General features: G+C 41.0%; 1 protein-coding gene across 2 annotated transcripts in view; it reads right to left on the bottom strand.

Annotated features, from left to right (window-relative positions):
* Positions 1-15,624, bottom strand: part of ADCY2 (adenylate cyclase 2) — a 430,081-nt gene that overhangs the window by 45,534 nt on the left and 368,923 nt on the right. For both annotated transcript variants that reach the window (XM_006274493.3, XM_019491125.2), the window contains exons 16-17: positions 15,157-15,294; positions 1,949-2,068 (exon numbers count right to left, since the gene is read on the bottom strand). In XM_006274493.3, the coding sequence (XP_006274555.2) occupies positions 1,949-2,068; positions 15,157-15,294 (258 nt within the window). The remainder of the gene's footprint in view (positions 1-1,948; positions 2,069-15,156; positions 15,295-15,624) is intronic.

Below are 15,624 nucleotides of genomic sequence, written 5' to 3'. Positions count from 1 at the left end.
CTTCTTAACATATTTTAGCTAAAGTTGACCAGCCAGTCAACTGCCCAGTCAAATAAAATAATGTCAGTTGTCAACTACTTATTACTTGACCACATTCAAATATTCCAACAAACGGAGAATGCTGTAACGTGGGCAATGGCCTACACCTTTGTGATCCCTATGCCAACAAGTCCACTGTGCTTGCTACGGGAAGGAAGGACTCTGTGCTTCTTCCTGCTTCATGTAATATGTGAGCCTGTAAAAGTCATGCGAGGGACTTTCAGCATGCCTGAAAACAGTTTTATTGGCTACAATCTTCTGAAGCAGCAGCTTTGAGAAGGAACTCAATACCTATACTGGTTGATTGAAAAGCAATAAATACCATATAAGCTAGAGATCTGCATATCAGCAAGCTAGATGTTGATTAATTATTGGGAGTTGGGGAAAGCCAGGATCATTACTATGGAATCCTCTCGATAGAAAGGAATACAAACAACTGTTAAAGGGCAAGAACATGGTACACATAGCTAGAATGGAGAAAGATTTGCTAAGTTCCCCAATGGGTGTCCAACTATAAAAATAGATTATTGGAGTCTGCATCAAAATTTGTTTTCTTCTTTGTATTCCCCCTTTACTTCATTTTTGGCACAAGCATCACAAGGGATCTCTCGATGAAGATATACGAGTGACAGTACAAGTGAAGTTAATTTTACTTCCTCATCTTTTAATAAGAATTTTGTTCATCTCTGTCCTTCAGCATCAAAATTGCCTGCTTCTCACAAGTCTGGCATTAAGAATCCCAATGGCCAGAAAATGAATTTGACTGTACTTTTGCTAGAGGCATTTATGTCAGAAGCACACCATTTCATATCGTTGAAAAATTTAATATGTTTGAATTTTTTATAAATTGCATCAACAATTTACAAAGTACCAAGAAAGCAAAAGCTCACAGGAAGTCATCTGAATGCTGACGAGGAAAATGAGGAAAAGATAATTTTTGTTTTTGTTTTAGTGTCTGATGAATGTACAATATATGAAATGAAAGTATTATTGACTTTGTGGTAACAAATCCAAACCAGCATGCTAGTTATTTAAATGCACAACTGAGCATCACCACACAGTGCAATATATTGCTGATGATTTTAAAAGTATAATATGAAAGCTGCTTGGACTTTGATAAATGAATGTCTATACTTGTTGTGTTCTGGGTGTGTTGTCTGTATGATATAGCTCATTACAGGTGATGCTGAAGATCTGACAACTTCCTTATCACGTGACAAAATTGAAAAGCACTGTCAAATTTTGCAAAAGTAAACACGTGGCTGGTGTTCCTTGTTTGTGGGTGTATACTTTTGCATTTGGCAGTATAAAAACACATTTTATTTGAATGAGCCCATGTTAAAAGAGCCAGACTGCTTTATATGACAACTCTGTCCTCATTAGTTTTCCACTCCAGTGACCTTTTGCCATCCATAAATTCGATCACCAGTGACTTTATATTTACTTCCATATCATTGAGGAAAATGTTAAATAACCTCAGGCCACCTACAGATCTTTGCAGAATGCTGATATAAACAGCCCCATTCAATGCTCACTCTCCACTGACAAATATTTGAGTTCTGTCAGTAGGCAGCTCTTAATTGATTTAATAAGTACTGCAATGATATCATATAGTTCCAGTGTCTTAGAAATAATCATATACAGTTCTTGACTCCTAGATTTTCCCCTCTTTCTGAATTTGACATCAATTCAAACTTAAATGCAGAGTCCCATTTTCAGAAGCACTAAGCTTCTTCTCATCTTGCTGACATTAAATGAACTGATCCCTAGTACATCTGAAAAAAATCAACCCTTTGGAACGTGCCTAAAAAATCCTGGGGACACTACACGTCAAACAGGCTGAGTGATACTGGGGTTAATGTAGCTCTTGCATGCTATAAACAAATAGAGAAATGTAAAATAAACTTACCGGTAGGAAAAAATTACTGTTTTGTGTATACCATAGAGTTTGATCACTCGAATTAGGGTAACTTGCATTTGATGAATTTAGAATGGAGACAGAACCTATCGCAGCATCATCCAGGAAAAACTAGAAGAAACAATATGAAGTCCATTAGTGCCTTTAGCTGTGACGCTTCCAATTCCTGAAGTGTATAAAGGTTTGTCATTAATTACCTACCTTTAGGTTTTCATTTTAAATAGAAAGAAGCAAAGGGAGGACAATATCAGTTGACTGCCTTGTATCTACATGCTTCAGACAAAAAACAACTTAGTTAACTTGAACTGGAAGCTTGTCAATACTTTCTTTCTGAATTGGAGCTGAAAGGCTCTCTGCTAACTTAAGCTTGTAATTGGTAGCTCTGGCACTCCACTGGCAAAGTAAGCCTGATGTGTGCAATATTCAAATGTGTGCACTTCAGCTTCATCTCTTATTTACACGTGAGGATTTGAAGAAAGAGGATCATTACTTATTTCCTTCAATTCAGGCTTAAGGGCCCAATCTTTTTCCCGTTTATGGCAATAGCAAAAAATCCACTGTTTCTACAGGAACACAGGATTGGAAGGGACATCTTGTGTCATAAGGTCCAGACCTCAGTATCATACAAAGAATGGAATACAAAACCTTTCAAAAACTTGCCATGCTGCATCTTAATGACTTAGGATTTTTGCCCTCCTCTCCTTGATTCTTACTAACTAATCTCTGAGGTAGATTTGTGACAATCTTCTCATGGTTTACCCCAGCAGCACCTCTTTGAGGGAAGCTAACGCTGCACTTGTGTCGCTGCCCCTGCATTTGGATTGCTACCGAACGAGCAGCTTGTAGTGCCCTTTTTAGGATGAGTGGCTTCAGCCTCACAGTTCACACTGCTAACAAGCAATGAATCTCCGTCTACCATCCTACAACTCAACACTGAAAGAAGCAGCACAGTTAAGCTCTGTGTTGTTAGTGACAATGCAGCCTGGCAGCTGTCATCCTCCTGCAGGAAACACACTGCAAATCACCTGACAGACTAGAACTGCAAAGCTTTAGTCTGGCTGCCTTCACCATCAGTAACATCTATATGGCCTTGCAACCTTCATCAGAAGAGACACTGAGTGGTGCCAAGTTGCTTCCTCACCAGACAATAGTAACATTGAGTGGCTCACTATCAATACTGGTGACGTTTCCATTGTCAATGTCTATAAGCCTCTTGGAACTGCTCTATCTTCTGCTCAGTTGCTACCAATCCAACAGCTATGCATTGTAGCTGGTGATTTCAACTCACAGCACACAGATTGGGGCTACAAGAACATAAATCTTGATAGGGACTTTTTGGCTAACTGGGCACCAACAAACAACTTGTACCTGCTATTTGACTCCAAAGAACCTAACAGCTTTGAATCAAGAAGATGGCAGACAACTACCAACCCTGACCTGGCTTTCTCAAGTATAAATGTCAGTGGTCAGCCTATCAGATGAGAGAAGTGCTGATAGTCACAACATCAACCATTGCTAATTATAAACCTAGGCTTTGTGGCACCAATGAACAGCAGACCATCCATTAGGTGGAACTTTCACAAAGCCAGGTAGGATAAATTCAAAACTCATACAAACTCTGTTCCAAATCATTGTCAAACCCAAGGAATACAGCAGTGACTGCCTCTTATACTGGGTTCTGTGATGCCATTCTTAGATGTGACAAGAATAGTATCCCCAGAGGGTATAGGAAAAACTATATCCCTGGCTGGGACGATGAATGCCAACAGGTATATGACATACAAAAAACTAGTACTTTTGGTTCCAAAATGATACCTGTTATTAGACCAACTGGGAAATTGCAAGAAAATTGTCCTTTTCTGCAGGCTTTCAGGATCAAAGTCCCTTCATCAGGCTCTGGGAAAAGTACAGACGGTACAAATGCAACAAGATCACTCACATTTGGAGAAAGGCCACAGTCATTGGGATTCTAAAGCCTAACAAGCTCAAGGATGATGCAAAGAGCTATAGAAAGATCTCTCTTCTGTGCATTTTGTGCATGCTACTGGAATGTCTCATTCATGATCGAGTGTACCCCATAATTTATCTGCTGTTTCCTAAGGAGCAGGCTGGTTTCAGACATGGAAGGTCAACAATGGACCAGGTAACTCTCCTTACTCAAGACACCAAAGAGACCTTTGAGGCTGGGGAGAAGGTCAGTGCTGTCCCGGTGGACCTCAGTGCTGCATATGATACTGTCTGGCTCCATGGCCCCTACTACAAGCTCTTCCACATGCTACCTGACAAAATGATTGCCAGATTTATTATGCTCATGCTTCAAAACTGCAGTTTTACTCTCAAGACCATTGATGGACAGGAAAGCCACCCTAGAAATTTCAAGCATAGCGTCCCACAAGGCTCAGTACTTTCTCCATTGCTTTTCATTATGTACATTGCTGCCCTGCCTGACACCCAGTCCAAGAAGTATGGCTATGTCAACAACCTGGATCTCACCAAATCAAGTAAGCAACAGGCATCCACTGAATCCACTTGGACATCAGACATGAACACTCTTGCTAGCTACTTCCATAAATGGTGTTTGTAGGTCAGTCTCACTAAAACAGTTGCAACAGCCCTCCACCTAAATATCAACCAAACAAAGACAGAAATAAAAGTTAAGATTTGCGACTGGACACCTGAACATTGTCATACCTTCACTTATTTAGGAGTCATATTGGACTAGACCCTTACCTACTGCATCTGGAAGTGGTCCAGGGTAAGGTTAATAATAGAGGAGCTTTTACCTGTCACCTTGCTGCATCACCTGGGGAGCAAGTTTCCAAACCCTTTGCACCTCCACTTTGGCACTTGCATATGCTCCTGCTGAGTACTGTGCACCAGTATGAGGCTGAAGCACGCACACTAAGTTAGTGGATTCCAGCCTTAACAGTGTCATGAGGACCATTACTGGATGTCTTATGCCAACTCCAGTTAACTGCTTACCAGCCCTTTCAGGTATTCCTGCCCCTCAATGTCCAGAGCCAAGCTGTTATGCTGGCCTTAGGCTTCAAAGGTCAGGATCCAGACCATTCTTTATACTCCAGCCTAGTAACCACAAGCTAAAAAAAATGACTATCACCTGAAGTCTTGGAACCCCTTCTCTACTCAAGCCAATAAGCTCACTGAATCTGCAGATGGCATGTCACCTGCAGCATGGTCCTCCCATCTATGGAGCAAGCAATATGCTACACAAGAACTGTGGCTAAAGAACTTCATCTCCAACATCAGCTTCCACCTCTCAGTATGGCAGCTGCCCCATAGGATCTGGACTGCTCTTAAACATCTCAGAACATGTGTTGGGACAGTTTAAGGTGAGCATGAACTCTTCGGGTCTCTCCAATGATGGCTGGAGTTGTGGTGCTCAAGCTCAGATAGCTAGCCACATCATCTATGAATGCTTTCATGATGCTCCTTTGGGCACCCAAGGTCTTATTGGCATTGATCATTCTACCTGTTGCTGGCTTTCTGGCCCTCATTCTTCTGACATATGAGTATGGCAACACTCACTTCATGATCATCATCAACAATCTGTCCAAGTATCTCACTCTTTGGTTGTCAGAAGCCTCCTTCTAATTTTCAGTTTAATTTCCTCCTGGTCACCTAACACTTACTGTTCTTGTGCAGAAGTTCTTACTCTTAAATAGCCTTCCCATGCTCCTATTTGTGTTTACCTTCTTGATTCATCTATACAGAGCAATCTTATCCTCTGCCAGCCTTCACTTTGTTACACTGAACAAGTCAAGCTCTGTACACAATCTCCTTTCATATGATTGGTTTTCCATTTCATTGATCATTCTAGTAGCATTTATCTGCATCTTTCCAGTGTCAGTTAATGTTTCTTTAACATAGGTGACCAGAGTTGTGCACAATACTCCAGATGAGGTCTTGCCAGGGCTTTGTAGTACAATGTCACTAATACTTCCTTGCTTGATATATCTTAGACTGTGATATGCCTTTTTCACAGCCTTATCACACATGTCATTGTGGCGGATTGCAGTCATTCTGTGTGTAACATTTCTCCTCCTTGTTATTTCCAACTGATGAGCTCCTAATTTACTGCAAAAGTTCTTGCTGTTTGGCTTCAGGTACAGACCTGCTGTGATGAAATTGTGAAAATGTCTAATGTAGTGAAGCCTAAGTAGCAAAACTCTGTTGACACAGGTAAGTTCTAGGAGAGAACTCATCCAGAGCAATATATAGTTCTGGTTATTCATTTTCACGCAAGATGATTGAAACTGGAGCAGGTGAAGAGAGTGAGTACCAGGGTGATTAGGGTAATGGAGAGCCTTCCCACTGACAAGATGGCAAAACAGCTTGTCTTGTTTAGCCTGGCAAAATCGACGTTGTAAAGCAGGGTATAATTGCTTTCTACAAATATATGTAATGGGGGTATATCCCAGGGAAGGGAAACAGCTATTTATGCTACAGGAAAATGTAGCACAAAAAGAAATGTGTATAAACTGGCCTCAGATAAATCCAGACAGGAAATCAGAAACAAGGTTCCAACTGTTTGAGCAACTAAGTTTTATACCAGCCATTCAATTGGAAAGGCAGGGCTAGAGATGCAGAGACAAACAACTATCACTAGTTAGGATGGAGCTCATTAAGTTAATGACAGGAGAAACATTATGTGGTGCTGACAATAATAATGGACTAGACTGGATGACTAAGGAAGTCCATTCCAAGGCTGGTGTTCCTTTGATGTTTGGATGGCTCATGAGGAGTTTTTTTTTTTTTTTTTACATTACTCTCCCCTGTCTTAAACATGCAAGGGTCTTTCCTTTCTCCCTTCCTCCCTTCCCCATCTCAATCAAATCAGGATGTCATTCTGTATTCATGTTGAATACAGCACTGGACCAAGGCTCTCATCTGTATAGTGAATCTGATACTCTTAACACATGCATTAAAAAAAAAATCAAGATAATCTGAACTAGCCTTGGAGTAATAAGATGCAATTCTTTGTGCAAAGAAAAGAAAAGAAAAGAAAACTTGTCATAACACCTATAGGCTGGGCAGGATGACCTTCTCAGCAACATAATGACAGAAAGAGATCTCAGAGTCATTGTCAACTCCAAGATGAATATGAGTCGTCAATGTGATGAAGTAATTAGCAGAGCTAACCACACTTTGTCATGCATTAGTAGGTGCATCACGAACAGGTCCAGGGAGGTGATGCTCCCACTCTATGCAGCACTGATCAGGCTGCAGCTAGAGTACTGCATCCAATTCTGGGTGCTGCAATTCAAGAAGGATGTGAACAACCTTGAAACAGTCCAGAGCAGGCCATTCATATGGTTAGAGGCCTGCAGGGAAGGCCTTATGAAGAAAGGCTGAGGGACCTGGGCCTTTTCAACCTCTGCAAGAGAAGGCTGATGGGGGGATCTTGTGAGAGTATACAAATTCACTGGGGGAGGGAATGCAGCAGGGAATAGGAGATGCTCTGTTTACCAGAGCACCCCTTGGAATAACCAGATACAATGGCCACAAGCCGATAGAGTAGGTTTAGGTTGGATATCAGAAAGAGCTTCTTCACGGTTAGGGTTGCCAGAATCTGGAATGGGTTTCCAAGGGAGGCGGTGCTCTCCCCTACCTTGGGGGTCTTCAAGAGGAGACTGGACAAGCACCTAGCTGGGGTCACACAACCCCAACACTTTTTCCTGCCACTGACAGGTGTTGGACTCAATGATCCTTTGAGGTCCCTTCTGACCCTAGCACCTATGAATTTATGAATGTATTCAGTTAATCACATCTTCAGTTTTGACCTAGCCACACGTTAAAGCAACTAATGGTGTTATAAAACAGGAAATAAACCTCAAAGTTATTCCACAAAAATGTTTAATAACTTTGGGGTTGGTTCCTATCACTCCATTAATTGAACGTGTGGCTAGGTGTGCCAGCACAACCATACCTGCAGCCATGCATGTATGGCCTGGCAGGAAGCACACTTGTGTGGATCACACATCAGATCCTATCATGCCATTACCTATACGTCTGGCAGAGACTTCAAGGACTTTTGTTGGAAACAAAAGAAATTCCTATTTCCTTACACTAAAAATCCTGATATTTATGTTAGTTCATCTTTTTTTTTTTTTTAATTCTTTCACATAATTGCTCCTGATTATATTCCTTTTGGTAGATTAAAACAGGATTCATATATCTCATTTGAAATATCAGCATATGATCCACTCTAGACAGGTGCCCCTTACAACAGGAAGACTGTTGATGTTTTGATTTTGATGTTTTGATTTATTAGAAGTGGGATGGGTAGAAACATATTATCTCGATTAAACCTAATGGCTACATTATGCCTTTTCCTAACAAAAGAGTTCATGGAAATAAATGCAGTTAATGGAGTCCGCTATTAAGAACATGTTGCTGGGAGATATCATAATGATACTTCAGACTCTCACCCACAATTTGCTATTAATATTAAGCCAATGCAAATTTTGAATTCACATTTTAAAGTCATTTTTCCAAGTCAGAGAACTAAGATTTAGTGTCAAGGTGGGAATTGTACTTAAAATTATCATTTCATGAATATCACAGAGCACGGTTATTTGTTATACTGCAGTCATTACTGTTAATTCTACAAGACGCAAAGGCGTTTGGGTATAGTCCTTAAAGCTCTGTCATAATTTGCATTCTAAATAAAAGAGGACTTCAACTAATAAATGTCAATTTATCAAAAAATGATTTTGACTGTGTCCTTTTCAGAAACAATTTTAATTATATAAACAATTGTAGCATAGATACTAACTTGGAGGCAATGCTCTTTGTACTTTTTCTACTTATCATTAGCAATAATAAGAGAAGAAAAATTTGGATCCAGACACTGATTTAAAGAGCTTGGAAGGGACTACAATAACACACTGCATTGATCCAAATAATTTTTGTTTGACCAAAAGCATTTCTTCCACAAAAATACAGAATCTTGATTTGAAGACATGATGCGATGGGGAATCCATCACTTCCCTGGTAGCTTATTTTAATAGCTAAACTCTCTCACTGTAGCAAAATTTGTCTAATTTCTCATGGGAATTTTTCTGATTTCAGTTTCTAGCTACTGGTTCTTGCTGTGCTGTTCCCCAATAGACCAAAGAATGGAACTTGTCTGCATGAAGAATGCTTGAATGTTTGAGCCCTTCTCTTCTTATTGTGCAAACCAGGGAAAGAAAGGGCAGCCCCTCTTCTATCAAATTAATCAGCCAAGCAAGCAAGCAAGCAAACAAACAAACAAAACAAGTGAGAGAGAAAAAAGAAAAAAGAATTATTCTCCTCCCCTACTAACCCTAGGTTGTCCAGGGAACAGGAGATTCAAATTTTAGCCTCTTCCTTCACCCAGAGTGGATTTGACTCTTAACATCCTCCTTTGCACACCAGTGGTCCAATACCAGACTGTGGGGCAGGTAGTGTCCAGGGTGCTCTCAAACCATTCTCTTGAAGCTGGCCTACAGTGCAGCCAAGAGTGATGTTATGTGGGCCCAGGAGGAGAAAAGCAAGCAAAAGAGAATATAGCTCAGTGAAAGAGATACTGCAATGTGAAGATGAAGGCCCTGGGTCCCCACTCCTAATGGCTTTACTGCTTCTTGCATTTAATATTGACTGTATAACATGGATAAACAGCAGTGAATTATGGGCAGTGAAAAGTTATTGGTAACATTTCCAGAAGTGTCAGAGGCTACGTGCTGCAGCCCTGGTGCTCCTGGGAAGTGCCATTCTAACCATGTTTCAACCATGCTCCCACTAGCACTTCTAAAACCTGGAAAAGAAGGGATGAAATTGCTTTGGGGTTTTTACCCTGGTGCCGCTGTCAAGCACACAGGGATGAGATGACAGGGATACCCCTGGCACTTCTGGGTTTGGCACATCTGAGCAAGGAGTAGACGGGCAGGACATACAACTCTCCCTAGGAGTGCAGGGGACATGGTGTGGACATAATCTAAGTGATTTAGTACACCTATATATGTGACAGAGTTCTGCTCCAACATATGCTAATTAGCATGCATTGGACCAGACTCATTTAATCGAATCTGCTGCATGTATGCTGGACTGTGCTAATTAGCATGCTCCAGCAGCTTCTGCATCATGTGTAGTCAGCATCCTTTGTTTATATAAAATTAAAAAGTGAACACAGGAAGGGCAAGAGGTTTCCCAGTTATTGAGGCCTTACCTGTTCAGAATTCCTTTGCTAAAATCAGCTCACAAAAATCTCTTGGGTGGGTATATGGGCTGGAGTAAAGCTGACGCTCAGCTGGTGAAGTGGTGCTTCTGGCCACAAATGTATGACCAGATTGAGAATTTTTGCCAGGCCTGCCCTGCTTGCCAAAGGGTAAGTTGATGGAAACCATCACACACTCGCTTGCAACCTATGCCCATAGCTGACATCCCTTTTTCTCGTATTGCCTTGGATGTGGTGGGCCCTCTCCCTTAGAGTGTGTAGGGGTATCAATTCTTGTTGGTGATAATAGATTATGCAACTCAGTTCCCAGAGGCAGTTCCTATGTGTATGGTTACTGGCTCTCAGGTGGCAGACGAGCTCCTTAAGTTGATAACACAGGTGGGAATCCCCAAGGAAACTATTTCTAATCAGGGCTCGAACTTTATGTCTAGCATTTTAAGGAGTCTGTAAGGTGCTTAAAATTCAACACCTATGCATGACGGTCTATCATCTGAAAACCAATAGCCTGGTAGAGTGGCTTAATGGGAACCTTAATATTATATGTTACACCGCTGCATACAAGAGGAATCCTGTAAGTGGGAGTTGTTGATATCACCATTGTTGTTCTCAGCTAGGGAGGCCCCTCAATCCTCTCTCGGGTTTGCCCCACTTGAGATAGTGTATAGCCATCACCCAAGGGTCTTACTGGATCTGGTATGGGAAGGTTGGGAGGAGGCAATACCGGAAGGCCCTAACATCACTGAATAAGTGAGGGACCTAAGGTGCCATCTACAAGTAGTGGGCAAAGTGTCACAAGAACATCTGAGGCAGGCCCAGGAATCTCAGAAACATAGATATGACAAGGGAACCCAAATAAGGGAATTTTGAGTAGGACAGAAGGTGTTAGTTCTACTTCTGGACACCACAGGTAAGTTCCTTACTTGTTGGCAGTGCCCATTTGAAATAGAAGGGTTAGACCCAGGGACTATGAAGTTTTTAGACCCAGGTATAAAAAAGAAAAACAGATATATCATATTAATCTTCTTAAGGTGTGGAGTGAACACGAGGGTCTGTTGATTGATCTTACCCCAGAGGAAAACTATTTAAGACGTGACTTATGCAATGTGGAGGGTTGTAGTTCAGTGGACATGGAAGTTCCATTGGGGTCTTTGCTGGATAGCCAACAACAAGGCCAATTAAAGCACTTGGTGAATGAATTCCAGGACGTTTTCAGTGAAACACCTGGTTGTGCTAAGGGCATAGTTCATTGGATCATCACCCCTGAAGGCCAGGTAGTGTGGGAGAAGTGGAGAAGGATCCCCTACCACAGGTACCATATGATACAGGATGAGATCACTACAATGCTGAAACAAGGTATAATTCAAGAGTCCTGGAGCCCATGGCATAGTTCCATCGTGGCAGTGACTAAGCCAGATGGGTCATTAAGGTTATGTGTAGACTTTAGGAAATTAAATGCTATATCTCATTTCAATGCCTTTCCTATGCCACAGATTAGCAAATTATTAGAGAGAGTGGGGCAAGATGAATTTATTTCAATATCTGACCTAGAGAAAGGTTATTGGTAGGTTCCATTGTGAAAGGAAGACCAGGACAAAATTGCCTTTGGCACCCCTTGGGGATTATATGAATTTAGGTGTATGCCTTTCAGTTTGCACGGGATGGCAGCAACCTTCCAGCAATTGATTGACTGGGTATTGGCCCCACATCAAAATATGCGGTAGCCTATCTAGATGATATTATTATATACTCTAATAGTTGAGACAAGCACCTAAAGTCTTTATGAGCTGTTTTGTAAGAATTATACCAGTGGGGATTACAGCCAATCCAAAAAAATATGTATTGGGACCAGACAAAATGAAATATATAGGGTTTATGATAGGGCAAGGACAAATTTGCCCTGTAGCTGATAAGGTGGAGGCCTTGTGCAACTATGTTCCTCCCCAGACCCATAAACAACTGAAAGCCTTTTTAGGCCTCACAGGGTATTATCAGCAGTTTATTTCCCAATTTGCAGAAATAACAGCCCCCTTGATCCACCTACTATGGGGAAATGACAGTGGCCCGCTCAAATGGGATCCTAAAAGTGTGCATGCCTTTGAGAAGACTAAATCAGCTTTGTGCCAGAAGGCCATTCTAGAAATTTCTGATTTTAAACAGCCTTTTATTCTTCAGACAGATGCTTCCAATAGGGCACTAGGGGCAGTGTTGTCACAGGAAATTGATGGAGTCGCCAACCCAATAGCATATGCCAGCTGGAAGTTAAACCATCAAGAACAAAGGTATGCTACTCTAGAGCATGAACGTTTAGGTATTCAGTGGGGGGTTGATTATTTTTGTTATTATTTATTGGGTTGAGAATTCACCCTGACAATAAATCATGCCCCTTTGCGATGGCTTAAAATGAATCAGATGGACGATGCTCACATAACACGCTGGGCCCTTGCCCTTCAACCTTTTCATTTTAAAACTGAGTATAAACCTGAAAGAACTAACATTGTGGCTAACTTTTTCTCGAGATCTCAACTGTAGCAAAAGACTCTGACCGAGGAAGGCTATATGGACAGGGGTGGCCTGAGATGGAACCCATGCAGACTCAAAACAAAAACAACCTGCCTAGTGGCAAATTAAAGAGGGAGATGTGTGAAGAAGCTTGTGGTGCCTCTTCAGAAAAAAAGCAAGATCCACACCTGGACTTACCAGTGGGAGCAGTCACGACGCTGAGGAGGGACATCCCAGTGTGTCCGGAACCCTATTTGCCAGGGTGCCGAGTGATCCAGACTGGATCCCCATGGGATGCTGGGGTAACTTCATTCGGGAACTCCCTCCAGAAAGAGAGAGCGGTGAGAAGAGAGAATGGAGGCAAGATAGAGGATCTCAATAGAAGCTGATGATATTGAATGCCATTCCTGAAGTTTGAGACCTGGTCCCAGTCAATGAGCTCAGAGGAGCTCTGATAGAGCAACATTTTGCCCAGCATAGCAGCATTGAGAGTTAAAGCCCAGGCAGGTGAGGGACTGGAGAGAAGAGACCTGAATACACAGAGAAGTTTCTTTTCTGTTATGATTCTTATATCACAGGAATTTTGAAACTGTTTGACCCCTAGGATAGCATTAACACTAGTCAATTAGGGAAATGGTCAGTGTCCCTGAAGGAAACAAGGCAGACCTGTGGAGCTATAAAAGTGAAAACTCCTATGTTTTGTTTTTTTCCGAGTTTTTTTTTTCTTTGTTTTGCCGAAGGGGGGAAGGGGGGAGGGATCCTCACTGTGACTGATCCAGTCAAGGCCTAAAGCAAAAGAAAAGAGAAGAATAAGAGTGAAGAAGGACTTAGCATAGAGGGACCCACCTAAGCTCAAACCCAGCAAAGGGATTTGTCAAGGTTACACGTCCCAGGGGAAAATACCTACCAGTGTCTGTCCCTTTTGAGACATACTCGGGACTGATTTCCACGACGAAGGCAAATAACTTGAAGCATGATGACAGGCAGCCCAGTGATCAAGTGGACGGTGAGGAAGATTGAGCGAATAAGATCCTGATGGTATCCACTAATAAGATAACATCTGGTTGGCGTGAGGCTGGGGAGAAAGGGGAGGTTGGAGCCCCAACAGGAGTGATCCTAAAGCCGTAACAAGAAGAATCACACTATAACATCACCTCCCAAAGAAGAAGTTCCATCAAGTTGTGGCAGGTGAGAAATTGGGATGTGGCTAGAGTCTCATTAGTTAAGGCTGGGACATTCCAGTTAACAACACACAGGAATAAATCATCAGGACGTCGAGGGCCATGCCCTTATGTGGTGTTCCCTCAACTAGAAGCAATTAAAAACTGAAAGCAAGAAAAAAGTGTGACCCTACTAATTTAAAGCATGTTATTACCCTTCTCAAAATCTATATTATCCTAGTTGAGAGCAGAATTAGGACCTTGATAATATATTTTATTTCACAGAAATGAGAAATATGCTATATCAGAACTTGTTTGTGTTATGCAAACCAATGCTCCAAGTACTTTAGCTATGCAACAGTGTGGTTTAAACATTTCTCTTTTATTAACAATAACACATTGTTTAGATTGATGTGGACAAATGGTCCTTTTCCCTGTAAACTATGCTAGGAAAGGAGAGGCTGGATTCCAACAGAATTTAGGTGCTTCTGGGTGCATCTACATGTTCATTAATGTACCATAGTTATGGTGCATTTAAGTTTAGCATCTGTAATAACAAGTACCAACTTAATGTACTGTAATCAGCGCTACTGCGCAGTAGTGCTGGTACATGATTTTTTCTGTGACACTAATGTGCAGTAGACTAATTCTACCGCAGATTAGTGCATTAGCATGGGCTTTGTCTGCCGCACTAATGCGCAGTAGAACTAGTTTACTGTGCATTTAGCATCTCTTGTAGATGTGCCCTCTAAGACCAAATCAGTTTGGGCCCGAAAGAACTTAAATCCCCATGAGTTTCACATCAGCACTTTTGAAAATGTGATGTTTTCTAAACACACACTTTCCTTTCTTTCTTTCTTTCTTTCTTTCTTTCTTTCTTTCTTTCTTTCTTTCTTTCTTTCTTTCTTTCTTTCTTTCTTTCTTTCTTTCTTTCTTTCTTTCTTTCTTTTTTAAGAAAAATAAGGAAGCACATTAAATTAAATGGTGCAAGATTTTATCAGATTGGCAAGTATCGGAAAAAACAAAACTAGACAAAAATCAAGTTCTTTGTATAATGTCTTGCATACATTCTCATAATAAATTTGTCCAAGAGGTGAATTATTGTAGCTCTTCTCACACTCATAAGTCATGATTGATTATCCTATTATACTGCATGTTTTATGTTGGTTTGCTTTAAATTTCTGAGTCACTGCAAGGCCATTGCTATCATTCATCCTACTAAAAAACCTACAGGACACAACTTTAAAATACCAAAGTAGTCTGTAAAAACTGAAATAGACCTTGATATACAGCAGAAATGGACAAAGTATGGCATTACTTACCATATTGAATATGGCCATTGTTAGTATTATAGTAGTAGTTGTCAATGTAAGAGTGATTCGTGGCCAAGGACGGTTGGCAATTATTCCAGATGATTTCAGTATCCACAATAGTGAGGCTGAGGTTTTCTTGCTGCATTGCTAAGTACAGAGAATATGAAAAATATAAAAGCATAAGTAACCTTAATGCCTATGGATTAATTTAGGTTATAATCAAATTGTGAACATAAGTGATATGTACGGGCAGTAACTCAACAGAGCTCTAGACAGTGTTCAACTGCTGTCTTGTCACAGTGGTTAATTCTCATTCTTAGAAATTAAGTGAAATGAGCGTTTAGTTACAACACTTGCCATAACAGCAATTCTGGGGCCAAGGCTGCAAATACGGAACTATTTAATTAAACATACAAAATACAGTACCAGTAACTCATAATGAAGAATAAAAAAGCAACACCAGTATCATTATCACTA

Source organism: Alligator mississippiensis, chromosome 3 (genome assembly GCF_030867095.1).
Source record: "Alligator mississippiensis isolate rAllMis1 chromosome 3, rAllMis1, whole genome shotgun sequence".
In the NCBI taxonomy this organism is placed as follows: domain Eukaryota; kingdom Metazoa; phylum Chordata; order Crocodylia; family Alligatoridae; genus Alligator; species Alligator mississippiensis.
Note: the sequence above shows the minus strand (reverse complement) of the source record. Positions and strands in the feature narration are given on the sequence as shown.